The sequence below is a fragment of the Chlamydotis macqueenii genome, chromosome 15 (assembly GCF_036417535.1).
Source record: "Chlamydotis macqueenii isolate bChlMac1 chromosome 15, bChlMac1.mat, whole genome shotgun sequence".
In the NCBI taxonomy this organism is placed as follows: Eukaryota; Metazoa; Chordata; class Aves; order Otidiformes; family Otididae; genus Chlamydotis; species Chlamydotis macqueenii.
Window position 1 is genome coordinate 3,102,505 of NC_141570.1, and position 24,611 is coordinate 3,127,115.

General features: G+C 49.7%; 2 protein-coding genes across 2 annotated transcripts; one reads left to right on the forward strand and one right to left on the reverse strand.

The window, feature by feature from the left end:
• The first annotated feature begins 319 nt into the window (after positions 1-319).
• ATPAF2 (ATP synthase mitochondrial F1 complex assembly factor 2) lies at positions 320-6,749 on the forward strand. Its single transcript, XM_086759832.1, has 8 exons — positions 320-531; positions 2,346-2,390; positions 2,738-2,883; positions 3,200-3,297; positions 4,259-4,339; positions 4,468-4,580; positions 5,378-5,493; positions 6,123-6,749. Exons 1-8 carry the CDS (start codon positions 402-404, stop codon positions 6,258-6,260), a joined length of 867 nt encoding a protein of 288 aa, XP_086615958.1. The 5' UTR covers positions 320-401; the 3' UTR covers positions 6,261-6,749.
• A 908-nt stretch (positions 6,750-7,657) lies between these two features.
• On the reverse strand, positions 7,658-24,164 carry DRC3 (dynein regulatory complex subunit 3). Its single transcript, XM_086759901.1, has 13 exons — positions 24,130-24,164; positions 22,711-22,884; positions 21,179-21,295; positions 19,451-19,617; positions 18,724-18,870; positions 17,370-17,489; positions 16,331-16,456; positions 14,882-15,043; positions 11,983-12,114; positions 10,602-10,672; positions 9,675-9,795; positions 8,108-8,239; positions 7,658-7,946 (listed from the first exon to the last, which is right to left on the reverse strand). Exons 2-13 carry the CDS (start codon positions 22,865-22,867, stop codon positions 7,833-7,835), a joined length of 1,566 nt encoding a protein of 521 aa, XP_086616027.1. The 5' UTR covers positions 22,868-22,884; positions 24,130-24,164; the 3' UTR covers positions 7,658-7,832.
• Positions 24,165-24,611: the final 447 nt, after the last annotated feature.

Consider the following 24,611-nt stretch of genomic DNA (forward strand, 5'->3'; position numbering starts at 1 on the left):
GGGGGGGGCGCCGCCCGCTCCGCTCCGCTCCGCTCCGCTCCGCTCCCCGCACGCCGAGGCCGCCGCGGCCGCCGCCTGCGCTCAGGGCCTCCCGGCAGCGCCTCCGCGCTCTCCCATTGGCCCTCGCGGGCGCTGCGGGAGGGGCGGAGCCGGGCGCCGATTGGCCAAGGGCGAGGGGCACGCGCGTGCTCCCGGCAGGCGCGGCCGCGGGCGCTGCTGGGAAATGTAGTTTTTCTTTCTTTTGTTAAGACACTAGTGGGGACGGGGCGGCCGAAGGGACAAAACGCGTTCGCTGCGCGGATTGGCTGCTGCCGCGGCGGCATGGCGGCGCCCGCGGAGCCGCGCTGAGGCGGGAGGGCAGCGGTGGTGGCGGCGGTCGTTCCTCCTCGTCCTTCCCCGCGATGTGGTGCGGCTGCCGCCGGCTGCCGTGGGGCCGCTTCCCGCCCACCCGGCTCCCCCGACCGCGTCCTGCCGCTGCCGGGAGCGGCCCAGTGGGGCCGGGCGGGGGCCGGGCCTACGCCCCGCCGGCAGGTGAGGGAGCGCCGCGCCGCCCCCCCGGGGCCTCTCCGGGCCCCTTCGGGGAGGGGGGACCCTTCCCCGGCCCGGCGGGGCTGGTCCCGCGGGGGAACCCACCCTCTCCGGTGGGGAAAAGGGTCCGATCCGCACCCCTCACGGGGCAGGGAGCGGGGCCAGCGCGGCCCCGGGGGGTCCGGGCTCCCCAAGGGCTTTTAGCGCCTCGGGCAAGCTGGCCCGTGTCCCCCCTCCGCACCCTTCTGCCGGCATTGGGTTTGGAGGAGGGAGACTCCCTGGCAGCACAGCAGAGCCCTCAGTGCACCGCTTTGCTGCTGTGTTTCGGTGGTTCCTTAGGGATTTTGGGGGGATGGGGCACGGCCAGAGCGGTTCGGGCACGTTCTGGGCCATGTATCGTCTGCACAGATTTTGCTGGAACGGTGGAGGTCAGAGGACAGTTAAAATCGGTCTCATTCTGTCCGAGGTGAGACTGCAGAGCTGCTGCGACTCATCGCGAGGTGGCAGGAGCCCACTGAGGTGACTCAGGACTCCTCTGGGGACACACACATTAATTTTCGGAACTGCGCCTCAACACCGTGGTGCTTTCCGAGGCCCCGAAGCTTGCAGGTTGCTGAGCCTGGGCAAATCCTCTTCCGTTTCCCCAGCAGCAATGTGGATTTTTTTTTTTTTTTTTTTTTTTAGCCTAGAATAACAGACCTGCTTCCTTCACCCTTTAGGAGGTAGATTTATGGATTTGGGATTTACGATCCCCTTGCTGTTGTCAGGGGAATGGCTTGCAGATTCTTCCTGCCTTGTGTGAGAGAGACGAGCTTTCGCAACACGTGTAACCCAGCTCTCAGGTGCTGGAAGTGTGTAAAACGGCACTGGTAGGAAAGGAGGCTGCTTGTAAAACAGAGCCCTGCAGTTCCCTCAGGCTCGCTTTGCCGGTGGAGCAGGCGTGTTCCCAAGCGGAGCAGGACACGTGGGCTGGAGGCGGCGGCGGCAGGTGGTTCCTCCCCTGGTGACTCGGTGGCACGCCGCAGCGTGTGCGACATGTCCCCAGCACCGTCCAGCTGCTGCCGCGAGTGCCTGCCGTAACCCTGCCCCCGTGGGCGATCGCGGTGGAGGGAACGGCGTCTTGTCCCCGCACGCTCCCCAGCGCGCCGGCAGCTGCGGTTCTCCCAGCGGCGCATCGGCTGGAGGTCAAAGCAGAGAATGAGCTAGAGGCGCCGAGGGAGAGCGCCTGGGCTGGCACTGGGTGAAGTTTTCGTCGGCAGGGGTGGACAGGGAGGTGGCTGTGGCCTGCCCTGCCTCCAGCCCGGCTCTGCTGGGTTTCTCACTGCTCTGAGAGCAAGCAGGGACAGAGAGCTAGCCAAGGCGGCTCGGGGGTTATTTGCCAACCGTGACCGCAGCGCAAAAATCTTGAAAGACTGAGCCCAGAGTTAAATTCCTCTAACAGGCGGGGAAGAGGTGCTGGGGCAGGCCTGCTTTGGAAACCACTCCTGCCAGACTCTAGAAACTGGGTGCGGGCCAGTTCAAAGGGAGCTGAGAGCCCAACTTGGGCGGGTGGAAGCAAAGTCAAGCAGGTCTTGTTCACTTCCCGGCTGTGCACAGCAGCCCTGTGAGTTTTCACCAGTTTATGGCCTTTGCCCAGTGGAGTGGAGCTTCCTAAATGGAGTGGTGCTTAGAAGCTGTGGGTGAACGCGCAGAATTTTTGTGTCCAGGCCACCTCGACAGCACCAAGGGCTCTGTCTGTTCCGGGCTGTGATGGGGAGCAGGGGAAGGGACCGAACCCTCTCTCACTGCCCTCTGAATGGCTCTGTTTTTGCCCCCAGAGAGGAAGCGGTTTTACCAGAACGTGAGCATCTCTCAAGGAGAAGGTGAGTCCGGCCGCTGGGACAGGACGGAGGGGCTGGTTCCCAGGAGGGGCCTTATCAGCCCACGCCGCTTCAGCGTGGCACAGCCGTAGCCCAGGCTGTGCGAGCGGGGTGTTTGTCACCAGCCTGCTGTGCCCTTTCCTCATCTGTAGCGAAGCTGTGTGGTGGGAAACAGCTTCCAAGATTTTTTTGGGGAAAAGTTTGTCAAAGTGATGGTGGAAACATGAGTATCCCTGGTCCTGTGCTCCTGTCAGCTCTGGCTCTGAATCTGCTCCCGCTGTGGAGTTGTCTGTTGTTCCTTAGTGCCTGCTCCTCTTTGATTCCCCAGGATTTATACTCTGATTTCCCAGGAGGCTTTGAAATAAACCTGGACCACCGAAAGCTGAAAACGCCCCAGGCCAAGGTCTTCGCTGTCCCCAGTGAGGCCTTGGCCATCGCAGTGGCAACCGAGTGGGACTCCCAGAAAGACACCATCAAGTTCTACACCATGCACCTGGTGAGCACGGCGAGTTGGGGCACTCGGGCCTCGGCAGGGCAGGACGCAGTGTGCTGGGAGCAGTCAGGTCAGGGAAGTCAGGATTAAAGACGGGGAATCGAAACACCGGGAGCTAAAGATGGGTTTGCCGGGCCGCTGCCACCGGGAGAGGGCTTTGTTAGCTGACAGAATGGATTCCAGAGCCGGGGTTGAGAACTGCTTTGGGGTGTAAGACTCGCACCACGAATTCCTCTGCTGCTTTTTGCCTTTGTGCAATGGAAGTTTCTGCTTTCCCAAGCCTTGAATAACCAGGGTTTAAACTGCCTTTATCCTGCAGACCACACTGTGCAACACAGCGCTGGACAATCCCACGCAGCGCAACAAAATGCAGCTGATCCGCGCGGCTGTGAAGTTCCTGGAGACTGACACCGTCTGGTACGAGATGGGGGCCCCGCTGGCGCAGAGGTTGTCCTGTCACAGTGTGGATTTTGAAAAGGGAAGTGAGGGAAAATGTCCACTGTAACCGAGCCGTGGCAGGGCTCTGATCTGTCCTGGATTTGGCCCAAGGGTCTAAGTTGGTTTAGGCCAGTACTATGACTGCAAACCTAGTGGAAGTCCGTGCACCTGAAGGGCATAAGTGCGAGGGACAACGAGGATCTGGTCCTCCGTCAAACTCTGTTTTGGACACCTCCATGCTGGGCAAGGGTGGGAGCAACAGGAAATGAAGATCTTCTTGGGAAAGAAAACATCTTTGAAAGGCCTGGGGGAATCTGTCAGCCCAGTCCCTGGTACTCCTGTGCCAGTACAGGCAGCTCAGATGATTACTGGTACCAGAAGCAAAATGCCCTTTGTTCCTTGAAGACCCTGTGGGCTGCAGGATCAAGCCTGTTCATGCCCAAGCTCCTCCCTCACAGTCCCAGCCTCTGCGGTGTCCACTGGCAGCTGTTCAGCTGTGGGGAGAGGGGAGCAGGACTCCCCCAGCTGCCTCTGTGGCTGTGGTCAGGCTGGCAGCCGGGAGTGCCGAGCTGAGCCACTGGGCAAGGTGAGGCGGGAGGAGTGGCCCCATATAAAGAGTTCCAGTGGGACATGTCCCCTGCCCTAACCGCTAAACCTCGCTGCATCCTGTGGCCGGCTTGGGGCTACCTGCAATTTTCTGCTGGCTGGTTTGCTGCTCTGTTTTGTACTAAGATAGAATTGTCCTTCCTGGAACAACAAAAAGCTCTGAATTTGGGGAAGAGTGGGGGGATTGTTCCTAGTCACTGCTGCCGCTGCCTGGGTGGACAGCAGGCCCTTGTTCCCCTTGCTGTGGTCTGGTGGCGGGCAGCTTCCTTCCCAGAAGGAGGGAAGGCAGCCTGGGAGTTAACATCCGGTGTGGTTTTGTCCTGCAATGTCCCAGCTATCGTGTGGAGGAGCCGCCCGCCTTGGCGGAGCTGCAGAAGAACGAATGGGATCCCATTGTCGCCTGGGCTGAGAAAAGGTAAGAGGTCAAAGATGTTTCTGTCTGCATACGCCCTGCTGAGGCCAGGAGCTGTAGTGCTTGTGACTGTTGAAGGTGCAAGGTCCACAAGCCCTGTGCTTTTCTAAGGGGCCGGGTGATCGTTCCAGGTACAACGTGGCAATTGGCTCCTCGACCAGCATCCTGGGGCCGAACATCCCTGCCAGCACCAAGGAGAGCTTCGTCAGCCATCTGGCGTCCTACAACATGTGGGCCCTGCAAGGTGAGAGCGCTCCGCTCAGGCTGTGCCAGCCGAGGAGGCGGTTTCTCTCCGCAGGGCAGAAGAGTGACTGTAATGTTGTCCCTCTGCTGCTGATACGCTGAGATAATCGGAGTGTTGAGGTTTATGTTTTAAATCTGCAGGCCAGTCCCTTAGCAGGTAGGGACTCTCCTCCCAGCCGAGCAGCTAAGGGAAGTTAACAGGGACAGGACTTGCAAAGCCTTTCTGTTACTCCTGTAAAGATATTTTCCGATGAATCGTTTCTTCTCCTCACAGTTTGTAACGTGGGTAGCCAGGGTGGGGCAGGGTGGAAGGGAAAAGCATGTGCCTCCCTTGGCAAAGGGGAGCTTCTGGGCACTGGTCGACTTCAGACCTGAAATTCAAGGTCTGGCCTAGACTGGTAGCGCTGGATGAGTCTGACTTCAGTTCCTTCCTTAGACCCTGTCCATGCTCCTTCAGCACCAAACCCTACACGAGTCCCTCTCACCCTGGACTTTCAGCTGAGCTCCGGAATACTCAGGCCTGGATGGGTGTCCCTTCCCTTTGCACGGGGCAGGTTTGAAAGGAGGCGGTTTCCAAGGCACAGCCTTCGTCACCGCAGTGGCAGCGGCCAGAGCAGCGCTTTGTGTCTGCTGTTAACGGCAGATCTGACGCTGAAGTGCCCAGATGCAAGTGGGAGGTATCACTGTCCCTGAGGAGGCACCACACCCCAATTGTCTCTTCAGAGCATGCGAAGATGCCACTGTAATGCTGCAGAAAACAGCCGTGAATCTCATTTGTTTTGGGTTATTCCCTTCCAGGTATAGAATACGTAATCACCCAGCTGAAATCTCTGATTCTGACCATGGGTCTGATTGACAGGCACATTACAGTAGAGAAAGCCGTGCTTCTGTCTCGCCTGGAGGAAGAATACCAGGTAAATGATGTTACAGAACAGCCCTATAATTCAAATAGCAATAATCTCAGCATGACAAATGCATCTCCTGCCACAAATAACTGGCAAAGGAAGAGCCTGCTATTGCAGGAGAGGTTCCACTCCATCAGTCTCCCCATTTGAGAGAGCTGGAGTGCGCTGCTATAGAGCAACATCATGGGCACAACAGCCCAGAGTGCTCCCAGGGCTGCCAGTTTCTTTTTGCAGAACCCAGATGGCTGCTTTTCTCCCTCTAATCTGAACTGCAGAGTCGGAGCTGGCTTCTTTTGCTCTGGGTTATCCAGCCTGGAGGCCTTGGTAGACAGCAAGCTAATAACTTGCGTGTCAGAAACTGGCCTGGCGTGAAGCTCTCCCTGACCCCAAAGTGGCTGAAGTTGACAGGAATCTTTTCATCTTCCCTTTAAGAGGCTTTGCCTCAGGTGTCTGTACAGATGAAGCATGTCCTTCCGCTGTACCCAACTGGAGATCTCCCTGCCCCAGCAGTCAGGGATCGGCACAGCTCCTGGAGGGCTACCCGTGTCTCACAAACACAAAAAGGGAGGCTGAGAGTCGCTGAGCAGCTCTATGTGTAATCCAGTTCTGAACTGACTCGTGTTCCTCCTCTCCTTCAGATTCGGCGGTGGGGCAGTGTGGAGTGGGCCCATGACTACGATCTGTGCGAGCTGCGTGCTCGCGCGGCAGCTGGGACTCTCTTTGTTCACCTCTGTTCCGAGAGCTCGACTGTGAAACACAAGCTGTTGCAGGACTGAGGCCGCTGGGCTGGGTGCAGGAGGAAAATGCCCGGTTGTGAATCACTGGTGTCACCCAGTGCATGGTAGCCACCCTCCTGCCACCACATCTTTCCTGGGATCAGCCTCATACTGAGGAGCTGCAGCTTTGTGGGCAACTCCTTGCTTGGACTGCCTGCTGCGGCGCCAGCAATTTTGAGCCCACAAGGAGGAAAGGTCAAGGTGAGCTTCCTCTGCATCCCCAAGGCAGCAGCTCTGTCCGTTACCGGTGTCTGTAACTCATCGAAGGAGCTCCCACGAAAGAAACGGCTTCCTGGGCAGGGCAGGGCACAGACATACCCAGCATATGCCACATGTCTTCATAGCTGCCAGCTCCTGACACACACTTGTTACGGAAATCTGAAAACAGACTCCATTGCATCTGTTCTTCATCCCTCAGCGTGCCTGTATGTAACACCAGGGTCTCTCTGTTTGATTAAAGGCACGCCCCTGCTAGATACTGAAAGCCAATGCTGCTGAGTATTTATTTGCTTTAATCACCAAACCGTGGTGTAGGTCCTGAGCTGCCAGGCTCCAGGCAGGTGCTGGGATGGCTGCAGGCAGGAAAAAAACGTGAAGCAGAGCAGACACTAGCTACCAAATGGATCTCCGCATCCCTGTGTGAGCCTCTCTGTGCGAGCTGCCCTGTCCTTGCAACCAAGGAGTAGCAGGGAGATGACTGTGCAGTCCTGGAGCAAGAGGGAGGGGAACCTGGGCTCCAGGAATCTCTAAAAGCACAGGGCACCATGAGCTAAATCTGTGTATGACAGGCAGCACCCGCCACGGGGCTTTCGGAGACCTGGTCTCTCACCAGAGCGCGTACGCAGCCACCCTCTCGTTTAACCTTCCCACCTCGCTGTTTGCCTCGAGCGGTACCGCCCCGGCTGGCGTCGTTCCTCAGAAGCTGCCCACAAGCGAGCGTAGCAGCTGCTGTCAGCGAGCAAGGAGGGGAATTAATGACTCCTCGCTTGGCTGTTGCGAGCGGCGGTGTGTGAGCTCCTGTGGAACCATTGATTTCCCTTCCTGCTAGCTGGGGGCTGCTCTGTTCACGCTGCAGAAAGCCGCTTTTGCGTGAGGTGGTGAGCAGACAAGGCTCCTGGGCACTCAGAGCCCCCACCAGCCTTGTGCTTGCTGAGCTGGAAACCTGCTGTTATCCTGGGGGTGGTTTGATGGAGAGCGCTCCTCTCCCAGGCTGCTGCCGCCTGCCCGTGGCTCTCAGGTTGCTGCCGCTGTGCCTGCAGGTACCAAAGCTTTCAGGCATGATATGCTACGATGATTCGGTTCAATCGGCTTGCAGCTGATCCATAACCCCTTGTGACCAGGTCTGAGCTCTGCCTGTGTGGGCTTCTTGCCAAGAGGATGGAAGAGGCAGAGCTTCATAAGCTTTTCCAGAGTCAAGAATTATCTTTTATTTGCAGTTTATGGTGGGATGGAAGATGGGAAATGTCCCAAGCAGCTCAGGCGTAGAGAGGCAGCAGTCCTCGCTGCGTGTGCGGCTGCTGGGGGCTGTCCTGTGCGCCCCCAGCTACGGCAGCTGCCCAGCCCGTGACAGACCTACTCCATCGGCTCCAGCATCTCTAAGTTATCCAGCTCCTCCTGGAGATTGTCGATGTACTGAACGATCTCTTTGACACGGTCGCGGTTTCTGTCGATCTCGTTTTGGAAAGCCTGAACGGATTGAAACCAAGCGGTGACTCTGCAGGCTTGCCAGGGTCCCTGGAGCACAGAGGGTTCCCGTAACGGTTAGGGAGCATTTTTCCCAGAAGCGTCCCCTCCACTTGGGCCAGACCTGTCTGTGCCCCATCCCCCTGAGCGTGAGAGTCTCTTACCTTGTCTGTCACGGAGGCCTGCCAGCGGTAGGCGTTGCTGAAGATGTCGCTCTCTCGCTTCGCAATCTTCAGCAGGCGGATGCCATGGGACGCGTTGGCCGCGTTGACAGTGACGGTTTTGTCCACAAGAAGCTAGGAGGTAAAGTGGCCAGATGAGAGGAGGGGGCCAGATGCGCAGCGAAAGCAGCATTGCTCAGAACTAGCAGCACAGTAACTACAGGTCTCAGGGGAAGAAAATCAGACCTTTCCTTCAGACTGACAAAGCCCCAGTCATCGGGATGAATCCAGTGCTTCACCCTTCGCAAGGATCTGTCCCGGCCTCGCTACAGTGTAATGGAGTATCATCCCTAGGACTGGCAGGGAAACTGAGGCAGCACCCTCTGCCTCACCTGCTGGAGCAGGGAGCAGTGGCTGCTGCTGAGCGCTCTGCTGCAGGCGGTGCTGCCTGGCAGCACACGGCAGGCCCCTGCGGGCAGCTGGTGCTGGAGCAAGGCTGCATGTGCTCCAGCACGCCTGGCCCAGCAGGTGCGGGAAGTGGAAAATCGCGCTTGGAAGGCTCTCTTGCACTGGTGGCGCTGGCTGTAAATCTTCATTTTTGGAGAGTCCCAGCTTCTAATCGAAGCAGTGACTTCCCTTTTGGTTCTAAATAGAGGGTGGCTTTGCTAAAGCGTAATGACTCTCCTCCTGCAGCCAAGTGCAGCTGTTGAACAAATGAAGATTGCTTCATTGGAAATGGATGGCAGCGAGGCGAAATGGGTGCGCAGCAATGGTGCGTAACTGCAGCCATCTGCACAGGCCATAAAGCAGGGAGCTCCCCGGGGGGCTGAGGGGTCTGGTTTGTGTCTGTCAGCTCTTGATTACCTGGAGTAACCGGGATGCTGGGATAACCTGGACAGAGCAAAACCACAGCGAGTGCAAAACTTGAGTCCTTTAGGCACTAAATGAAGGAATAACGGAGGCAAAAAGGGCAGCGGCGTTGCTGACTGAACGCTGCAGTGATCTTTGATACCACAGCAAGACCGAGGGCTCAGCGGAAGGCCCCATTTGAAACATCACGTCCTGCCTCCAGATCAGCTCACGGGTTGGGGAGCTCCAAGGAGGGCTTTTGAAATCACGGAGGCAAACAGAGCCTCGGTGCGAGGAACTCGGAGTGGTGTTCGGATTCTGCTGGGGGAGCAGGGAGAATCTAAACAAAACCAGCTGCAAGTGCAGCAAAGACGCTGCCTAAGTGCCTGCTGGCTTGGGGCTGTCTGGAGATGAGCCAGAGAAGTGACTTGTGCTGGAGAAAGGAGGGAGACTTGCTCAGCACCTCTCCTGGGCTGCTGCCACCAGTTCTGGCAGCGCCCAGGGAAAGCTGCAGTGCAGTTATCCTTTGTCCTAGTCAGCGGAGATGTCTGGGGCCACTGCAGTTCAGTGGCTGGGGGCTCTTGGGAGGAGGTTAGGCTCTGGTTTAGGCATGGCCCAAGCTGTGCTGAGCCTCCTGGAAATCCTGTCCCTTCTGAGAAGAGGCTGTGGCCTCCTCTTCTTGCCAACTCCCTAGCAGAGATGAATTTTTTGGTGCCCTCACCGTTCGAACATCATCTGGCAAATCCTCATCAAGCTCATTCTTGACCGATTTCTCCAGTGTGGCGATGATTTCTAGCAGCTTTTCATGGTGATTGTTTTCCAGGTCCTGGCACTGGCTCATCGTACAGAAGACTGTTAAGGAAAAGGCTGACCACACCACATCACACCATTTTAAAGATTAAATGGCCTCCTGTAACTAGAGACCGAGTGTCTGCACAGCGGGCCTCCGCAGGGAAGAGCCTGGCTGCTGCCAGGAGCTGCTGTGGTGTCAGGATATACGCTTTCTGCTCTTAATTGCAGCTCCGCACATTGGGTCTCATTCCCCCTGCCATAAATTATGCAGAACTGAGAGTGGGCCTAGGTTTGCGAAGGAAATTGAGGGAGGCCTCCCAGGATATCAATTAATCCCTGAATATGGTGCAATTATTTGCACCAAGCCAACAGATGTATAGATTTAAAGTAGCGTAACCTGTCAGTGAAGCACTTTGGTATTCTCATCTCACTGTTTTCCAGAATACATCAACAACACAAAAATGAAGGCCATTTAAAGAAACTTCAGCAAGAATTGTAGGTAGTTCATTGGCTGTTGTGGCAGGAATGTTCCTAGAAAACAGTCTAACCAGATCTTCCCAGGGTTGTTTTATGCCTGTGTGGAGAAGAAAGGAAGATTCCCAAGGGGGAGAAAGCTGCATAAATCCTACAGACTTTCAGCACAGGAGAACTTAGATCCTTTTGTGCTCTCCAGACTCTCCACAGAAAGGAGCTGGGCACCTTAAATGACCATTCCTGTAAATCTGGGAAAAGACCTTTTCTGTTGAATTAAAAAATAAATAATCAAATTCTATACTGATGGTTCATTTCTGGATTTAGAAATTAGATACACGTACCTCACTGGGAGGTCCAGGCCAACATACTCTCGAAAGGATATATTCCTTTAACGTTTTCAATGAAGGTTGATGTTATGACAGCAACGTTTCTTTTAAAATCCTCTATTAGTTCCTTAACAGAGGGGAAAAAAAAGGAAATATTACAATGAAAACTTGCATAAACAAAAAAGGGAGTCAGTGAGTCTAGGAAGAATCTACAACTGATTATAATTTGGACTCAACTGCTGTTATTAGCACAATCAAACTGAACTGCCTCAAGCATTTAAAGTGTTTTGAAAGGAGGAAAGAAAATCTTGCAGCACTTCAGGGACAGAAAATCGTAATCAGTTTACTGGGGAGAAGCTGACTGCATGGTACCTTTACCCAGTGTCTGGAGCACGGCAGCTGATCCTTTTTTACCCTCACCCAAGTGATGCACGGAGAGTGCTGTATTCTTGTACACTGCCATGCTGCAGTCTCATTGCAGGGATGAAGAGCCTCTTGTCGGAAGCATAACCAATGCCTGGGCTTACTGCAGCTTTTGTTTTAGTGCTCAGAAACTAAAATTGCTGCTGCCTATTACCTCTCTCAAAAATGGCTGATGGAGAATTTGTGAAGTGTCGCACTTAAATGTCTTGATACAACAGTTCAAATATAGCCACCCGAATCCTGCACATGCAGAAGGTCGTGCAGGCAGGAACCTTGCTGCTCATTCCATCAGTGGCTGCAGATACACGAGGACCAATTCAGAAAACAGTAAAAGGCAGAATCCTGATGCAGCGAGGAATCCATTTTGAGCTGCTGCTTTCTGTTATGCACATTCACAAAAGTAAACTGCTGCATGTGCTTGCAGAGAGGCCACAGCTCCTGCCTGCTAATTGTTAAACAGATTACTTTTTTTTTTTTTTTTTTTAAATTAAGATGTACGTTAGCAGCCCTGCCCTAGTTTTTGAGGAAAAGTCTGGGGAGAAGAAAGGCAGCTATTATGCAAGCAAATGCAGTAAGCTGAGCAGGAATGTGTGTAATCTTATTCATAGCAAAGATCAGCTTTAAAGAATTACACCTCTGGAATCCCAAACGCATCCCCCACGCTATCCAGCAACCTCTCTACGCAGACCTATAAGATGATTGAATGACCTCAAGTCCCTTTCTCTAAAGTCCAGGAAATCAGCTTGGATAGGTGCGAAGGACATACTGCGCTGTGCCCTGAGAAGCAGGAATCTGTTGGAATGGATCAATATCCAGGGCCTGATCTCACCCAGATCAACTCTGAGCAGAGAAAGAATAAGATGGAGAGAAATATTAGCCTGACTGGAAGACCTATGCCCACATCTTTGTGCAATGGGCTACTATACAGAGTGCAGGGTGCAGCAACAGAAAAATGACACCCCCCCCCATCGCGTTCTGGATGTGAGGTCTCACAGGAATGTGCTTGAGCCTTACCTCCAGTTGGTCAGCTATCAGCATTTCCAAGGTCATGAGCGCGTCTGACAGCTGAACTATGTCCTCCCTGTACTCGGCTCGTTTAGACTCAGCAATATCGTCACTACTGGCACTGTGAATCTCATCCAGCGTCTAAACACGGAGATACATACATAAATTACTTATAGTTTGTGTTCAGCACTCTATTGCAATTTAATTAACTTGTTACATATGTGAGAAAAGTTCCTGCTGCTGATTAGCTGAAACGAAATGTGATGAGTCAGGAAGCCTCCAGATTTACATAGTGGGTAGTCAACAGTGCTGAGGTATGCTGCTGCGCTAACGATCCAGGGGCAATGCAGGGGAATCGGGAATCGGCAAAAACGCTTCCTCATCCTCCAGTCAGCAGAAGGCTTTGCCCCTTCTGTGCTTCCGACTTTGGTTCCCCTTCTGACACATTTCAAGTTAAAAAAAAATTATGGGATTCTTGACATTGCTGGCCATGAAGAAGAAATTAAAAATTACTTGGTAGAAAGAAATGCAGGCCTAAATCCTGATCCTCTTCATGTCAAAGAGAATCTTCATTGGCTTCCGTAGGGTCAGGATTTAATATTCTGAATATGGAATACCGATCATTGCCTGCCTTCCTCTTCCAGCAAGGATTTATTGCCCTTCAGAATTAAATATTGACGTCAGTTTTGTATCAGACGAGATTTATGATTTCTTGGATAAAAAAAAAAATCCTCTTGTGCTGAGCAATGTATTATTTTCAAGTCTGTTCAAAATAAGCTAATCAAATGTTAATAGAAGGAAAAAAATACACATGTTTTCAGATGTCTAATCCACTTGTCCTGAGAGAGAATGGAACAGGCTAAAATAGAGAATTCTGATGAAAATCATTGCCAAGATTTGTGTCTGAAAACGGACTAGATTAGATTACCCAAACTTTGCAGTGTTAAAAGGGGGGAAGGGGGGAGCAAGGTATCTTCTTTTCTAATGTAAACAAGTTAGGAGGTTCAGAAAGCTCCCCAGCCATTCAAGCCGCACCTCTGGGAGCAATAACTTCAAAGTTCAAGGCCTTTAAGGTTTCTTTGCTCCTTAACCAACTTCAGAGAGCAGCGTTATTTTAGAGGGTACCCAAGCCTGCAGGAAAGGATTGCAGCAAGGCAAACAGCCCCTAAGAACAGCTTACAGATACCAGTCTGCTGGGGCCTCTGCGCCTTTTGAACTCCTCCAGCAATTTGAAATGAACGGGGAAATGCTGGTAAAATACAGCATTCAGTTTTGACACCAGCTTCTCCAGCACTTAAATGAAAACTGTCATGCTGACCACTGTGTCCTGTTCTTGCAAGTGGCAGGTCATCGGACAAAGGCGAAAGGCCAAAATCTGGCTTCAGCCATGTTTCTTTGGGTTTAATTTTGCATTTTTGGTTTTGGTTTTTTGTTTTTTTTTTTTTTTTTTTTTTGTGTCTGTGTGTTTGTTTGCTTTTGGTGTTTTATTTTGGTTTTTTTTTTTGGTTGGGTTTTTTTTTTTTTTCCAATGGAAGATATATTGGGAATTCAAGTGCAAGTTAACTGAACATGCGTCTCAATCTTTCTATGTTGCCCTCTGGTAAGGCTGCAAACTCCTGTCCCAACTGGAGCTGATGGGGTGAGTTTGCCAGCATGAGTCAGCGAGGTTCAAGGACCTGGGCGCAGAGTGATTCAGCAGGCTGCCGGCGTGTGACAAGGCACCTAAATAAAAGTGACCTGGTTTTCAAAGGGAGCCAGCGCTCGTGACTCTGCCTGGTGTCAGTTGTCAGGGACTTGCTCTGCTCAGCTGACAGCATTGCCAGGCTTTAGCCTCCCCCCAATGTTTTCTGTGGAAACAAAATAATGATCCATCTATTATACACGGTCAGAGAGGGATCCAGCTAGAAGCTACGCCCTTAGCAGCCACAATGGGTGGCTGTAGTTGAGCAGAATGAAAAAAGATAGTTTCTGCTTTAAAAAGACTGGCAATACATTACAATAACTTTATCTATTTTTTGTCAAAGTTCTTTGAGCTGTTGTTGACAAAATGAACTGAAGCAGAAAATTACTTGAAAGCAAGCTGAATACCGTGCAATCTTCTTTAATGAAGGAAGAGCTATTGGAGGCCTCAAAGAGAAGGGGAGTGGCATTAAATCTGAAATCTATATTTTTTTTTTTAATCAACTTAAAAATATTTAAACTAAAAGAAATGTTGAGCATTTCAGTTTTCTTAAAGGCCAGTAACTTTTCTGGATGTCAAAAAAAAATAAAAAAAAGGTAAAAAAATTCTACCATGTTTAGCCACTTTTTTTTTCCTGTAAAGCCTTGAAGGGCCTTCACCTTTGTGGACAATAAGCTAACACTATGATATGTTAATTTAGCCCTATGCTGAATTTCCAGTATAAATAAAGGCTGCAAGTGTTAGCTGGTTGTGGTTTGCCCAAAGGGTTGAGACTTCAATCCTCAAATTATTTTCCTATGTAAGTTACTAAAAAAATTGAACATTATGTAAGTTAATAACATTATATTAGCTAAGACAATAATTTTCTTAGTGTAGATTTATACTGTAAGAAACTTGTAAAGAAAGATCCGTGACTGAGCGCTGGAAGAGGTTGCCCAGAGAGGCTGTGGAGTCTCCATCCCTGGAGATATTCAAAGGCCATCTGGACATGGTCCTGGGCAGCCTGCTAGAGGCTTGAGCAGGGGGGTTGGACCAGATGCCCTCCAGAGGCCCCCAACCACTCTGTGATTCTGTGATTAGGGATCAAGTAGTGATTCCTATTACAACAGTGCAAATCCAGAATAATTTTCCTAATTTTAATGGACTTAGCCTCGTTCTCAGTGAAATTAAAAGCTGGCATATGATGTAGAGAAATAATTTATCAAACAAATAAAAGTCTAACATTACCCTTTTGTTCCGATTTTCAAAGTCTAGGATTATTTTCCTGCCTTCTTGTTGGTTGGCTGTTAGTGCTTCATGAAGGCTCTCGTAGAAATCAGAAACCTCAGCTTCTCGTTTTTCATACTCTTTCAGGCCGTAGTGAAATAGGTTCTCACAAACCGAGACAAACTCCTTCCTGTATGTGACACCAGAGTCAAGGAACTTTGCTTGTTCAGTAGAGCAACGTGCTGTGTTCCTTCTACCTCTGCAAATCTGAGCAACAAGAGTTACAAGCTACTGTGATATAAACTCCATGGTCCTCACTGCGAGTAGGCTGCCAGGTGTTCTGTCTGCGGCAGGACTGGGTCACCTAGTCACGTTTTATGCGTAGGATTTTGCTACTTTAAGGGTATGGAGAAAGCTGTGGCAGCTTGAGGGGAAAAAGGCCTTGGGGAAGAAAATGAAATACATCTGCTTCTCTGACTTTTTTCTAACATAGCAGCAGAACAAGGCATACAACCCTATCTGTCTTCACAAGCGTGAATACAATGCCTGCGTGGTTAATAAATACAGCTCTGGAGCCTACAGCCAGAGCACAGAATAAACTACTGACTTGGTAGCATCACAAAAATAATGTCAATTTTTCTTCTGCTATTATCTTGGCAATGGAATTGTTTCTAGGGTCTGTTGTAGTTAAGCCGTGATGCATTTTTCCCCAACAGTGTAATGCAATTTTAAGGAAGGTCAAGTTACTGGCCTTGACAATGGTCTATTAATCTGAATGAGAAAAGAAAAAAGAAAAAAAAAAAAAGTGTCTGCTTTGTGATCTTCCATGTAGGAGCAATGATCAGAAAAAAGTGCTGGCCTGAAAACTTTGTGTTGCCAGCTCTGGCAGGTTGTGAGATATGCGACTCATATCATTCTGATTAGTCTGTTCCTATCTCCCACCACTTCAATTTCAACATGATTTTAGCAACTGCGCTCTTACAATCTAACTGACAGAGATTTATCTTATAGCTCATTTTAAACTTTAAGTGGATTCCAGACTTAAAGAAAGTACAAAGCCTTGATTCTCGAAGGGTCAGAAAAGAAGGCTACTGAAATTCTGTTTGATTCAGTGAAGGAAAAGGAATATGGTAATTACAACGGGGAGAATTTAAAATGCTGCAATCTCATAACTTGTTGGTGATAGAAACGAGTGGTTTTACAAAAGGGATGTTCCAAGCTGGGCTGGCCAGCCTGCCAGTAATATAAACCATTTGTTTGTAGCCCTCATATTTCATGAGATATCAAGCCTTAAAACTGTCAGTGGTCTCACGGTCTTGCGGTGGTTTTTTTGGTACCATTCCAAAACTGAACACAGACCAGACCGTCTCAGATCATAGATCAATGTCGCTTTCAGCCCTGGACAAAAGCAACGGATGAAGAGTCCTCCTTACCTCAAGGCATTACATTTTAGCTCTAGGTATTCTAGACCCAGGAAGGATATGCCTGCAGCAGGTCACCCACGCCAGGGAGGTCAGCCAGTTTGGCAGCTTCTGTATCATCCTCATACATACTGTCAAACAGGAATGATCCATTCAGGTACTCAACAAAGGCTGCCTTTGAAGAGAATCAGAGCAATATAAGTAAAATAAAGAGTGCCAACCTGCTGCCAGTCCTCAGGGTGTCTCTCTCCTATAAGCACATTACCGGCAGAGGAACACCGGTGCAGATACCGTGATGCCAACACAACAGATACACCAACCAAGGCATGAAAGCACCCTGCAACTCGGGGTGAAAACCATCCTGGTCCACATGTGGCTTTGCTGCTAGAACTCTCTAGCCTAAGGATAGAAAACACTGCTAAATCTGATGTAAAATGTTATCACATACAACCACGTACTGCAAGGCTATCAAGCCTTTCAGACAAGGAGTCAGTGGACTTTCAGGAGGGATGGAGGGAAGAGGTGCAGGTGTCCTTCCTGTCATTTAACCGCCTCCTGTTCTTCAGCCAGTCTGATCTTCTAGAGGGCTGGAACAACGAGCCAGACCACAATTGAAAGCACCATTCTGCCTGGTTTTGTTTTCAGTCTGTTCACAGGACTACAGTGATCTCTGAAAGTTTAACCATAAAACTAATGAAAAGCATTAACTTAGTGTGAAGGAGGGAAAAAAAAAATCACTGCACCATGAGAATGCTAACAGTTCCCTCAAACCTGTAATTTTCTTAATCTCATGTCAGGCTGATAAGATCCTTGGGTGTGATTTACCATGTAGCTTCACCGGGTCTGTATCTGTAGTTTCATTGTTCAGCCACAAGAAATACGTTCCCCCCACATCACGTGTATCCCACAACAGTTCCTGTTTTCATTCAAGAGATGAGATCCGGAGATCACAGAGATTAATCCCAGCCTCAGTTTTAGCACAGTCGATGTTAACCTCTCATTAAATCTTCAAGCAGGTAAAAGAGAAGTCAATATCTGTTGCGCTGCTTTCTCCTGCGACAATATACAGCCAGCCAAAGAAAACATACCTGGTGGTACTCTAGCTCTTTCTGCTTTGCCTGTTTTTTCTCCAGCTGAGCCAGGGCCTGGGCCTCCTCACGTTCCAACAGCTCTGTACGATGTTGATACTTTAAAACTGCAGCTTCTCTCTGAGGCATGCAGAGAAATAAAATAGTTTTATTAGATTATCCAGCATTGCTCAACAAATCTGGGCATAACCATTCAATCTTTCTAGAACATGCACCTGAGCGACATCTGCCTCCATTTCTTCGTGGGTTTTTTATTAATCTACCTATGAATTTTCTAATACATTCCTCATCCCATTTTTTGTTGACATATTACTCTGACTCTGCATTCAATACACCAGAGCTGATTCAGTCCCAGGAAACTTTTCTCTCCCCATTTCCTCATCTTTAGGGTTGTTTGTTTTTTTTTTTTTTCTTTTTTTAACAGGAAGCCATTCTTGACTTGTAGAATTTGAGCTCTCATTTGATCAGGTAGTGAGTTTAAGACATTTACTAGGGAGCAGAAGGCTCTTCTGAGGAGTGGATGGCAAGATAGTAGCAGGGGCAAGAGCCTAACTAGCTTGAAACGGAAGCTTGACAAATTTAAGTGTGCAATTCTGTGACATACTGTGTACGAGCAGGGACCGGACTCAATGACCTGAAGAGCCCTTCCAGTCCTATGGTAAGGGTAATGTGTATTCCACGTACAGCTCCTGCTCTGGGCCAAGCAAATTTACAATTAATTATGTTCTTTGGTTACTTAAAAAACAAAACAAACAAAAAAAAAAAAAACAAACTGAACCAAAACAAAAAAAATCCCTTCTTTGTTTCTTTGAGCTCTGGGATCAAAAAGCAGTCCCACGGGTTACCGGTGCGGACGCACTGTCCTGTTCTCAGAAATCAAGAGCAAGAAGTGCATTCGATAGCACCTGCTTGCCTGATAGTCTGTCAGTCTGCTACTGAAACTAGTTTCTCAGCGAGCAGCAGGACCACCAAGCCTCCGTTCCCCTGGATCTGTATCTCAAGACTGATCTCCTCTGAGATTTTCTGATCTCTAAGAAGGCTTGCACTCACACTGCAGCCTCTCTGTGGCAACATTATCCAGGCCCTTCTCCCACACACAGCTGCTGATTTTCACAAAATCTGTGAAGACATCATGCCTCTGACACCTCTACCTCTCTGTCAGATCTGATGGAATTTGGCCTAGAGGATCACAGCTGTTCGGCGGAGGCAGAATAAACACTCCGTGTTTCTGTAAGCCTGATTTCTGCAGGGAACCTGCCCTGAATGTTAGAATATTGCTGGCATACTAACGAAGCAAATGATCTGTAAGATGCTAGTGTCTGATTTCACAAGCAGGGAATGCAGAAACGCTTACTGTGGTGTCAGTCACGAGCTTGAAGTCCAAGTGTACCAGGTCTGGAAGGTAAGCAACAACAAACAGCGTGTACCGCTCATCGTCGCAGAGAGGGTTCCCCATGAGATTCAGCGTGCGTAAGTTTTTAAACCTCCTGAGGTAGATCACCTACGCCCGAGGGGAAAGAGAGGCTGTACTTCCCAGTGCTGGAGAAACACACAGCCTTGAAATTCGTTGCTCTTATTACAGCTATATTGCAATACATATCCTGCTCTGCTGCCAAACACAGGTGACATGAAATTACAAGTTTCTAATGCTTTTCAGGAAAGGAAATATTTAAATTCACATTGTGAATATATAAACTATGGGTGTAGAGAGAAGACGGATGAGGTGGACAAATCCCAGGTTTTAGATTGGTAAGCTGCCCTCAAAAGAATCCCAAATAAATCCCAGTCTCCACTCCCTCCCTTTCTCCTGTGTAGCTACTTATTTCTTTTCTAGCTTTCATGGGAACCAAGAGGAATTTTGCCATGGTTGGTAGCAGTAACAGAACTGGGGCCCCATGAGTCAATAATCTAAAAGAGAAATAGCTGTAGTAAGCACTTAACACCAGGACAGCTTACCAAAGCCATAACTTAGCCTGCAGAGGCAGTGAAATCCTAAGGAGAATTTTCTCCTCTGAGGAGGGGCTCAGTCCCTGTGGTAAATGTCAGCTGGAGAATATTTTACAAAGACCGGGAGCACTCACATCTTCCAGAGCGGTCAGGTTATTCTTTCCTATGGAGAAAATCTGTAACGCTTGCAATGTGTCCATGTGCTCAATTTTAGATATTCTGTTATTGTAGAGAGTGAGGTCCTGCAGTTTGACAAGAGTATCCAGGCCCTCAATGACTTCAATATTGTTGAAGGACAAGTCTGGGGAAGAGTTTACAAATCAGAAGTTTTACAAGGAAAAGTTAAATTACTTCTAGCAGAGCGACCCGATTCAGACCTTGCATTTACCCTGGTTGTCGATTTAGGAGTTTATGCACAGTATTTTCCTCAGGGGTGTTCAGTGCCCCACAGGAAAGGCTCAGCATTAAATCATCATTCATTCCCACCCCCTTGCAACTGTCCATGCAACTTTTAAATGAGAGGAACAGTCAAAGGTATTCCAAGCAGAGTACACATACACAACCTGAAAGTGATTTCTACCTTATGGGGAAACCCAAAATACAAAAAAAAAAAAAAAAAAAGAGGTGGGGAAATGCCCTAAAAGGGAGACATTTCTGTGACAAATTCGACACTCCTTGCCTTGTTTCTTGCAGACTGTTTCCTGCCACACCAATGCCCACTATCATGGTCATTCCCATAGGACCAACACATGCCAGTTCCATGCTCACAGTTGCCCTGTTGTCAATGGAGGTGTGCAAAGGCGTATGCCCACTTCAGCTATTTCCCTCATTGAAATTTCCTCTTATCCTGCCAGAACATCTATCCTAACACCTACATTCGTCATGACTAAGGATAGTATTTGCCCTCAGGCCAGTACTGAGCCATTCAGGAGCCCAAAGACGGTTGATGAGGTTACCAGCTGTCTGCATCACCTGAGCCCCTTGCATCACCCCAGCCCCTGGGCAGCTCAGACACTCATGCGGCAGCTGCTGAACCCCTGCAGCCTTTGGGCAAACGAAACCCATGAGTGTGCTTCAAAACACTCTGCTTACATTGTGGCGATCAGCTGTTGATTCACAAGTGCATTAGTCATCTGTGCAGCGGAACAGTGCAGACAACTGGGTGGAAAAACCCATTAGACGTTTCAAGATGTGTTTATGAACCAAGGCCCTGCATGCTATTTTCAAGGAGGGCTGAGGATATATTTACACTACCAGCCAGCAACGTGGCTACAGATCTCAGAGAATGCTGTAAGCTGTGAATCTGCAGCAACAAGCTCACCGATGTGCCCAGCATCAAAATCTGCATCACTCTTTGATGCCGCTATCAGCATCCTGAATTTTCAGTTGAGAGTAGTCACATAAGGCTACAAGGATGGGCACTTTTTTTGGGAAGACAATGATGACAAGCCCTTAAGCATATAGGGGTAAAGACAGTGGGTTCTAGGCTCTGAAATGCCCGCATTAGCTTTGAAAACAGAATACAGATTTCTAAATCACAGCGGTGTTTCCATAAATATTTCTGAAAGTCTCCTCCAAATGCAAGTACAAAACCTGGAAACAACCTTGGAATCTCAGCTTCCTGTTCCTGCCACACCAAATGTATGAAAACCAGTTTTTAAACATTTGAAGGACTGTTTTGCAGCTCTGATATTCAGGCATTTTGACATTTGACAGTCAAATGAGGAAACATACAGACAGCTGACAGCCTTCCCTGGGAAAGCGCCTATCAGTCGTGTTTGAGAAGAAATGCGACATCCCGGCTTCCTCGCAGATTGCTTTGCACCTGTGAAAGCATCCAGCCTCGTATGCCGCTATCTTACCAAGCCACACAAGGTGAACCAGACTTTCCAGCGCTTCTATCTTCTCAATTATGTTGTTGTCCAGCTGCAGTTTAGTCAGATTCTCAAACTGCCACAGATTATCAATCTGCAGGATATCTAAAGCCACAGGAAAAAAAAAAAATAAAAGAAAATTGCTTTTCATGTGAGACAGCTTTCAGTTCAGCAGACATGCTATCTTGCACAAGGAAAACATGTCCAGTTTCACCTCCAAAACTATTTTCAGCAGATTACAGTAGCATGTGATGCCTGCCCTAGAGAGCTGAGAGGTCCACTGGCTGGATGAGATTGCAGCGAAACAGCCCAGTTAACCTCAGTGTCCTGCACCAGCGCACACCGCTCATCAGCGATGCCAACGAGTCGCTGAGGGGATGCTGCCTACGGCCCTGCAGTCAAGAGTGGCTTTATGAATGCACTGCTAGGAGGCCTTGACCTTCATTTTCCTTTCCAGCTCCAAGAGAGAGGTTTGGGATGAGATTCTGCTTTTCTCTGCATTTGCAGGCTAGCAGTGGCCAGCTACTGCTTTTGTCAATTACTCTCCTGCTCCTGGGATTTTTATCACAGGAGAGCAAGGTGGGGTCTACTCTTTCTGTGAAGGCTGCAGTTCAGAACTAATCAATATCCCTGCACTTAGCTTTCTCCGAAAACAGATTCACAAGGGCAGGCCATTAGGCATTACAGTAAAACATTAGGACCAAGGTGACAGAAAACGCAGAACATTCTCACTCCCACGTCTCTTCTTCCCCTCGATGGCTTCCCAGAAGGCTTTGTTAGCTGCTGTGGTGCTATTGTTGTTCAGCGAGTGCAGTGTAAAGCAAGGAACCGAATGCACGGAATGGTAATACTGTTCTATATTTTGTATTTGCAAACAAATACATGCAGGATCAGGTAACGCAGAGCCTGTTCTAAGGAACTCAACCAACACACACATTGTTTTACTGGAGCACGCAACAAATAACCAAAAGCAGATTTTTGCCTGTGAAATTATCTACCCCCAAAATACTCAAATATTGAGCCAAACGTTTTCCCTTTTCATTTTTCGAATGCAAGTTGAGGACTGGTTTGGCAGGAAGAGGCAAGCTGCGGTAACGCTACGGATGACCAGAGGAAGCCGCCGAATTGGCCTGCAATCACCGTAATCTACCCAACAGCTCTCACGCAGTCGCCAGCCACGGCAGAGCCTGCCCAGGGTTTGATTTGTCCACGTAGAGAAGGGCCCAACAGGCCTGTGGCCTGTAGGTGTCACCACAATATAAATGTTAAATAAGAACAGCAGCGACAATAATAGCGCGACGTTAAGCAGCGTTAAAGTTACCCAGCAGCAAAGCAGCCAGCTCTCTCTAATGAAACCACTTCACACAGCTATGACTGAAAACAAAAGTCCAGGTGTTCCTTTCCGCATAACAAACCCAAGCTAATCATGATTGTTGAATTGCCAGTTAGCCACTTCATGCTTAATTCTATTACCCTCTAACAAAAGAAGAAGAAAAAGAAGTATATATTCTGATACTCACTTCTAAAACTAAGCTGTAGCTCCGTCACATCCGTAAATTTAATACCTTCCCTTTTCACAAGCTTTCTTAAGTCCTCTGGATACTGCTCTTCAATGGCGTTCTGAAGCATTTCATCATCAATAATGTTTGGCTCAATGCTTTCGTATAAGTGACTCATTTTCAGACAGTATCAGCCTTAAAGGACAGAAAAGAAAAATAAACAAAATCACTGCCTGGCTGCTATTTCCAGCATTCATTGACCAAGCATGACAATTCCAAGGAATAAAGAGCACAGCTGAGCATCAAGAACATCTAACAACTCACAGCTGACTTCAAAGACAGACTTCACTTTTATCACAAAGTCACAAAGCACAGCCTTACAGCCCCAGCACTGTAACACGGCCAGGCACGATCACGTGCAAACTTCCCACCACGTCTGAGGGTTTTCTGTGAAGAATGCCAAAATTTGGCCAGGTAAATAGACCAGGAAAGGAGGCCTTGTGCAGCACCAGTGCAGAGCAATGGTCGCAGAAAGCCCTCTTCATGAAGAGGGCGTATTCAAGGCCCTGTGCACCATTTAAGCTAGTTTTCAAAGGTAAGTTTCTCATTATAGGCAAGTTTGATTTATAGAGTAAGAGGCATGTGTTTATGGCACGGGAAAATTAACAACAGCAGTTCACTAAATTTTAAACACCAACATCATAATAAAAGTGAAAAGAAATTTGAGGAAGGAGGGAAACTTATAAACAATAACAACGCTTGTCTGCAGAAAGGACTTAATGCAGATCCATAGTTCAGTCAATACATAGTCCTGCACACACACTTTGGGAAATGGACAATTCTGCCAGTCAAAACTTTCTGTCCTGGCTTTGTCATTTAAATATCCCTGACGTTGCCCAGGACACAATGAGGCTATTTATCTTTCTAGAACTGCGCAGCTAATTAATCAGTCCAAAGGGCTTGAATCGTCAAACTTTTGCTTGCGTAAGCTGCCTGTAATTATGGAAGGAGGACAGGAAGGATAAACATCTGGGTTTAGAGAGCTCTGCCTTCCTCGTGGCTTTTAATCAACAACTCAACCCTCCCCACGGCCGCGCTCGGCACAGACGGAGGAGCGGGTTCTGGGTTGATCCGTCCCTGACCTGCCAGGCTTCCCACTTCCCTTGCGTTTGTCTGTCGTCTCTCTAGTCCACGCCGGTTCCACAGAGCTAATCACACGGCCAGGTCAGGAACCAGGCGGCTGCCGTGGGTCTGTCACCCCGAGGGGAAGCTGCTGCTAACAGCCAGCCGGGGCCTAGGCCTGGGAAGCGGCACCAGGCCCCTGACCCGCTCTCCCCAGGCCCTGGCACAGGGACCCTGATCCTGACTCAGGCCCAGGCGGGTGCTGCCTCCCTCCCGAGCCCCGTCCAGGCCCAACCCCCGGCCCCTACGGCCTCTCACCCCCCAGGCCTCCGAGGGTGCCAGGCCCCGCTGCTAAGGAAGCCCAGGCGCGTTGCTAAGGGCGCCCCCGTGACAGGCACAGCCGCCAATGGTCAGGGAGCTGGGTGGGAAGGCTGGCCGCTAATCAGAGCGCGAGAAATCCGTGTCAGCCAATCAGCGCTGGCACCGTGCCCTCGGGGCGGGAGGAGGCTCGTACGATTGACGTTTTATTTGCCCAGTAAAATTAGAGTAATATTGGCTGTTACCCAATGGAGAATGTCCATAGTGGTGTCCCTGCTGTCCATCAACAGGAGGGCGTGGAAAGGGCGGGACTACCGCGGGGGCGGGCCCCTTTCTTGACAGTGATGGACACGCTCTTTAACCTATGAGTCCACGGCGCTTCCAGCCGCTGCCCAATCGAATGCGAGGAGGCGGGCCGCGCTTGGCAGAGCAAGCTGCGGTTGGTGCGCGCGGGTGCCAGTCAGCGCGGGGTGGGGGAGGGC

Coding starts and splice junctions, on each gene's coding strand:
- DRC3 (XM_086759901.1), bottom strand. CDS start 22,867: ATGAGTCACTTATACGAAAGCATTGAGCCAAACATTATTGATGATGAA. Junction 10,673..11,982: donor TGATAGCTGACCAACTGGAG/GTAAGGCTCAAG, acceptor CCCTCTGTTAAG/GAACTAATAGAGGATTTTAA. Junction 9,796..10,601: donor ATTGAAAACGTTAAAGGAAT/ATATCCTTTCGA, acceptor AGTCTTCTGTAC/GATGAGCCAGTGCCAGGACC.
- ATPAF2 (XM_086759832.1), top strand. CDS start 402: ATGTGGTGCGGCTGCCGCCGGCTGCCGTGGGGCCGCTTCCCGCCCACC. Junction 532..2,345: donor GGCCTACGCCCCGCCGGCAG/GTGAGGGAGCGC, acceptor TTTTGCCCCCAG/AGAGGAAGCGGTTTTACCAG. Junction 4,581..5,377: donor CAACATGTGGGCCCTGCAAG/GTGAGAGCGCTC, acceptor ATTCCCTTCCAG/GTATAGAATACGTAATCACC.